At 40.6% G+C, this 6,561-nt stretch overlaps 1 protein-coding gene across 1 annotated transcript; it reads right to left on the reverse strand.

The window, feature by feature from the left end:
• Window positions 1-2,608: 2,608 nt before the first annotated feature.
• On the reverse strand, window positions 2,609-6,561 carry aldoca (aldolase C, fructose-bisphosphate, a). The gene is made up of 8 exons (XM_020620742.1): window positions 6,210-6,561; window positions 5,841-6,052; window positions 5,637-5,691; window positions 5,388-5,548; window positions 5,211-5,294; window positions 4,892-5,066; window positions 4,591-4,790; window positions 2,609-4,513 (listed from the first exon to the last, which is right to left on the reverse strand). The coding sequence occupies exons 1-8, from the start codon at window positions 6,319-6,321 to the stop codon at window positions 4,421-4,423; spliced, it is 1,092 nt and encodes a 363-aa protein (XP_020476398.1). The 5' UTR covers window positions 6,322-6,561; the 3' UTR covers window positions 2,609-4,420.

The raw sequence follows: 6,561 nt of genomic DNA on the forward strand, positions 1-6,561 counted from the left end.
ATGCGCCTTACAAAGTAGTCCGCCAAATATCGAGGTTTATTAAGAGCAATCAATATTTTTCATGATTTCATTACACAGGTCAAAATATGTAACTGAATATTGAATATAAGTAAAGGGATGTAACCATCTGTCCACCAACAATTTAACTTTATTTCTTCAATCCTATATTTTCATAAAAAAAACAAGGTGTTTGTTATTTTTTCATCAAATCCTTCCAACTTATTTTTGTTCCATCTTGGTTTTGTGAGCTATTTGAAATGTTTGGTGAGTTATTTTAGGGTGCCCATTGCATACTCATTTTCAGCCATTTAATGTTTAATGTTAGGTACCCCTGGATTAGCTTTGCACTCATCACAAGTCCAAATAGTCTGTAATTATTTCAGAACAATAAAACCAGAAAGCCTCTTCCTGAAAACCAGAGGATAGCTTGTGAACACGCGCAACTTCTGTTGCCAGTGTTGTGTCACACTGATGTGTAACAAAGCGGGTAATTGAGAAACCCCATATTTTAACTGGTATAATGCAGACATAGTAACTTTTCCAGCCTTACAACAATTCTCTACAGAAACAGTACATTATGAGACATGCAATGTGTTTTTTTTCTTCTAAATTTACTGTTAAGTCCCACCAAGTAGTGAAAACATCACACCCTTTCAAGTAGCCCCAAGGTCGGTAAATCCAACTGTGATGGTAGTGTCTTCCCCCACAAATCTCTCATGTTACAGGTGACCACAGTCATTCACAACAGGTAGCTTTGCACAGACAATAACATCATGGATCGTTACAGTCCTCTTGCCAACCAGCAACACATCACATGCAGCAGACACACTTGCCTCAAGCAGTCAAAACAAACAGGTACTGTGCTCCGGAGGAATCCAGCATTGATCAGCTGATCATACAGTGCCCCACAGGCTGGCTGATTGTAGGTTAGACCCGGTCAGGTAAAACAGCAAGTCCCTGTATATGTACATTCCCAGTCATGCAGTAACCTCAGGCCCTGTATTTTTCTCCACATCCTCTGGTGCAGTGCACAGTGCAGCAGGAGGTAAAATATTTGCACAAAACCACGTGCAGTCGAAAAATTCCACCTTTAGAATGGCACTGGTGGATGTTACATGAACGTGCAACTGCCTGGAAATTATGACCATTCAAGGAGATCCTTAAACTACCACATAAGGCTTTACATTGTTGCCAGCTTGAGTTTGCACGACTTGTATAAACCAGGTTGCTTCTGCATAGAAGTACAACAACATAGGTACACCTTGTTTTTTGACTTTCAGTCACATTTAAGATGATACTTTATCATAGTAACAGTGTAGATAAGTCATAAAACACAGAAAAGCATGCCATGGTCAATGTTTGCTGTTGAGAACAGCAGCTGAAATGTTTCCTAGTGCTAATGACTGTTTGGTAACAGTTAGCCTGAACTAGCCTTAATAGATGCAGGGCCGTGCTGGGTGTGTGGGTGGAAGCAAAGAAGGGGGTGGTTGTGGAATGGACAAACACACTACCTCCATCTACACACTACCTAAAACCAAGTCCAGATGATCTTTTCTATGTTTTTTCAGATCATCCAGACCGTTACCAGCAACAAGTCCAAAAGCCAGGGTCTGTCATGGTCTGGGGTTGTGTCAGTGCCCTTGGCAAAGCTAACTTCCACTTCTGTGACGGCTCCATTAATGCTGAACAATACACAGAGGTTTTGGAGCAACATCTGCTGCCTTCAAGACGACGTCTTTTCCAGGGATGCCCGTGAATATTTCAACAAGACAATGCAAAACCTCATAGTGGCACATTACCAAGGCCTGGCTGTGGAGGAAAAGGGTGTGAGTACTGGACTGTCCTGCCTGCAGTCCCAACCTGTCCCCAGTAGAGAATGTGTGGAGCATTTTGAAATGCAAACTGCATCAACAAAGACCCAGGACTGTTGCACCTTAAGACTTGTTTACAGGAAGAATGGGACAAAATGACACCTGACAGACTGAATCACCTGGTGACCTCAGTCCCTAAACGTCTTTTAAGTGTCGTGAAAAGGAACAACATCACACTGTGGTAAACACTTTACTGTCCCAACTTTTTTATGGAATGTGTTGCAGCATCAGAATTGAAGAAGTTTATTTTGAACAAAGTATAAAACTGATGAGGTATCACATCAAATAATGTGCTGCTGTGTTGTTTTCAATGTAATACAGGGCACAGATGATTTATAAATTACTATTTTCAGTTGTAATTCAGATTTTACATACCATCCCTACCATTTTCTGATTTGGGGTTGTAATAAGTCCTACAGTCAAGATTTTACTTGAGTAAATGTTTTATTATCAAAATATACTTAAGGTATCAGAAGTAAAGCTACTATTTTTGGAGCATAGCCATTTTATATATTATAAATTGTATTACTGAATTATAACCATTGATGAATGTTGCTGTTGGTAAAGTTACACTAAAATACTTTATATACTGATGGAATTCTGTTTCTGAACATCCCAGGTGAAGCAGAGAAGTGTAAAATAAACTGCTTCAAGGTCAAAAGAAAGATAATGCAAATACATATTGTATGTAGAGGAACTGTCAAATGTATTTATTTATTTGTAATCACAATCGGTGGTCCTGTTAGGTTATTCATGATTTTCCACACAATAACAAAAATGTTAGCAAATTGACTGTGGATGACTTGCCGATGTCAGTAGACAAGCCAGCAGTGATGGTGTTGTGACTATACAGACCATAACACCTGAATCTGTATTTTTCAAGAGATGTTTTATTCCATAAACTAACCATGTCATGGAAATGGAAACAACTAATTGCAAATGAAGATCTTACAAATCGCACACTAAAGAAAATAAATCTCAGAAGAGAAACCAAGAAGTATAACATAGGAAATATCCAGTTGCATGAGTCAAATGGCTCTTCAGGTGCAGCCGAGAGGCTTGTGTTCTCATATTTCCATTACACACACTCAGAGAAAAGTAAGAAAATAACCTGAAAATTGATGGGATTTGCCGTCTAACTTGAATATTTCTTATGAAGAACACACACCAAAAGTCTGTTTGGTGGGATAAAGACCTCTATTAGGACTGGGGTATCCCATAAATCTTTACCAGATAAAATGTTTAAACCACACTTTGCCAGAACATTGTTTTATTGCTTCAATGCTCACATTTAAACTGTCTTTATCAGACTGTTGAGAACAATAACATACATAAAATCATGTTGTATTGTATTTTGTTGATGTACTGATTATACTTTCTGCCCAGGAACAACAAATGCAAATTAGCTTGAAGCTAATTCTGATACAATATTTCTATTTGCGAATGGTTGCTGCTAAATAATTAAACTAAACTACACAAATCCACACATTCACACACAGTGAAAAGCTTTGCACAATTTGAATGCACCTCCATTTAAAGGATAAGGTCGATCATTTTCTATATTTAATGGCATTTTCAACAATTCCCATACAGAGAACAAGACTAACAATGATTTGCTTCTACTCACGGTTAATGTCTGTCAGTCTGTCAGTCCTGGACAAGTTTATTCATCTGTGCCATCAATCTCCATTGTTGTTCAAAAATTATTAAAACACACCAGGGAAACGCACTGCTTCACTGGGTGACATGTTTCTCCATTGCAAGACACCCTGATATTTTTAAAGACTTTGCCCCAATGGCTCCGAACAGCCATAACGTTTTACAGCATCTGAAGTAAGCAAAAGTCAAATGTCCATGCACAAGGTCTCTGGATATTGTTAATAAATATTAGGGTCTTGTGTTTCATAATGAGAAAACATGTTACCCAGTGCAATGCTGTGTTTCACTGATGTGTTTTTAATCGTATGTGAACAACAACTGAGGTTTATGACACAGACGAATTAGCTATCCAGGACTGACAGACAAAAAATTCATTGTTGGTCTTAGTCTCTGTATGGGGAGTGCTCAAAATACCGTTAATATAGAAAATGACTGAACTGATTTCTTAATACACCGAAAAGTGTATCACTTACATTCAAACATTTATATTTTCACTATTCTTAATTAACTGTGTTGTGAAGTAAACTAATGTTATTGCTCTGCAGCCAAAATTCTACTTACTGAGAGCACAAATTAGTATTTGCATTACTGAGTAGTAAGTGTAGGATTGTAAAGCTTTAGTTATGGCACTGCCACAAGAGCACGGTGTACATCCATAACAAAAGTAAATCAAACAGCTTTCATCCAGTACATTCGGTACAAGGCCACATTCTGATTGTCCTCATTTGTCAAGGCAAGAAAACATGCTATCATTTGTTTTCATGTGAGATCATAAAGAGAGTCAATATTCAAAAATGACCTAAGTATCTAAATTACAATTCCTCTCCAATATGTCTTGTTATGGTAATGCAAGAACACAATGGTAATCAGAATGTGACTTTCTATACTATTTAGTATGCATGACAGGAACCATAAATGCGCTGGCCAGCCTCACCGTAGATATCACCACCTGTGTACTTGCCCTGACATGCCAGACTGTTCACCTGTGGACAGAGAAGATATTAAACAAGCAAACACACTGTAGGAAAGGAAAGGCTCAGGAAATAACAGTTAAAAGTACCTCTGCTCTCTTGATGAACTGCTCGGTGGCAGCTTTCTCATTCTCCTTATGTCCTCTCCAGGCTCTGAGTGCAGACGCCTGCAGGGCTCGGCCAAAAGAGAACGTCAGGATCCAGGGCCTGGGCAGAGGGCAGTTGTTGATGGCATTGAGGTGGACAGAAGCCTCCTCTTCACCCTGACCACCTGAGAGAAATGCTACTCCTGTAGGGAACAGAAAGCATGAATTCGCTGTATTCTGTCTCTGCTGATTTCATACACATCTGTATAAAACTATCTCTAGTTGCAACAGTGTTTTGGCTTACCAGGGACTGCTGGGGGAACAGTGCGGCGCAAGACGGTGAGAGTTGCCATAGCAACCTCTTCTGGGCTGTACTTGGTTGGACAGCTGTGTCCAGGAGTGACCATGTTGGGTTTGAGGAGAGTGCCTTCCAGGTATACATGGTGGTCTGACATGGCTTTGTACACAGCAGCCAGGACCTGCCATCCACACAGTTTTAGCAGTAACACAGCACTTTGGTACATCTGGAAAATTCCTTTTTCCTTTCTCTCTGTCTCACTTCTCAGCCTTGTTACAGAAATGTTACACATCTGTTCACATGCAGTATGGTAGAAGAGACCCACCTTCTCCGTGACATACTGGCAGCGTTTCAGGTCATGATCTCCATCTGGCAAAACTTCCGGCTCTATGATAGGCACGATGCCATGCTGCATGGCAGACAAAGTAAATCTATGTAAAATAATACAGAACCATACCATCACAAAGATGTATCAACAAGCTATGTGACATTGTGTCTTGACCTGCTGGCAGATACTAGAGTAGCGAGCAAGAACATTAGCGTTTTCTGCGATAGCCAGTTTAGATGGATTAGTGTCACTGATTTTAAGAACACAGCGCCACTTAGCGAAGACGGCTCCATCCTTTTTGTACTGCATACAGCGCTCTGCCAAGCCATCCAGACCTATGGAAGAGATTTAAAACAACCTGTGAACCATCTTTTTGTATGGGTGAAATAGTTAATACCAGTAGTTAACCAAGGCTTGCCTGACCCTGTGTGGTAGTTTCTCCATAAGTTCCTGCCAGGGGGACAACACCCTTGTCAACCTGAGGAATAAGAAAGAGAGAAGTGACATCCAAGTTAGGTTATTATAAACAGACACAATTAACAATCAGTTCAGAAAGCACTGCACATATTACTACTATTGTAGCCAGTTGCTACTCAGACATATTAAACTGGCTACAAAGTGCCAGACCTTGATGCCAACCAGGATGCCCCTGTCTCTGATCATTCTGACAAAGGGCACCCCATTATCATTGTGCTGGTACAGCGTCTCATGGAAGAAGATGACCCCTCCAATGCAGCTATTGATACGGTCATCTGCACTGAAAAGGATCTGCCGGTACTGTCTGCGGTTCTCCTCTGTGTTCTCCACTCCGACCTGGGCCAGCCGTTTAGCCATGCTGCCTGCGGGTGACACACTGGATGTGAGGTGCATACGAGATACGCTCTGCACTCTTTGGACTGGTTGCTCTTTATCAGTGACATAAAGCATGCTTTTCACTGTGGCTGTTTCAGTGCAAAATAAATATCACAGAAAGAAAGAAGGACTGAGCATACAGACCCACAGACTCATCTGCAGCCAGGACGCCCTTCCCTGGAGAAATTATGCGTAGAGCAGTTTCATGTAGCTCCCTCTTCTGCCCCTCGGAGAGTGTAGGGACCTGGTGCGTCATCCTGAGACACCGGTCCTGCAATCTTGTGATTGTATCATTCACACATTAACAATTAAAAGAAGGTGGAGACAATCCCTTTATTAAGTTTGTCAAGCTAGCATGCCTTTGTTCTCTTTATCAAAAAGAGTAGATTGAGCTGCTTTAGGGTGTTATAATGATACAGTAGTATTAGTTTATTAGCTAGTGTCATGATTCGGTTCCGTTGCTTCCCGTCCGGCTTTTATTTTGACGTTACGTCCT

Source organism: Monopterus albus, unplaced genomic scaffold (genome assembly GCF_001952655.1).
Source record: "Monopterus albus unplaced genomic scaffold, M_albus_1.0 scaffold246.1, whole genome shotgun sequence".
Lineage (NCBI taxonomy): Eukaryota > Metazoa > Chordata > Actinopteri > Synbranchiformes > Synbranchidae > Monopterus > Monopterus albus.

Coding starts and splice junctions, on each gene's coding strand:
- aldoca (XM_020620742.1), bottom strand. CDS start 6,321: ATGACGCACCAGGTCCCTACACTCTCCGAGGGGCAGAAGAGGGAGCTA. Junction 5,549..5,636: donor TGGAGAAACTACCACACAGG/GTCAGGCAAGCC, acceptor TCTCTTCCATAG/GTCTGGATGGCTTGGCAGAG. Junction 5,295..5,387: donor ACTCTAGTATCTGCCAGCAG/GTCAAGACACAA, acceptor TCTGCCATGCAG/CATGGCATCGTGCCTATCAT.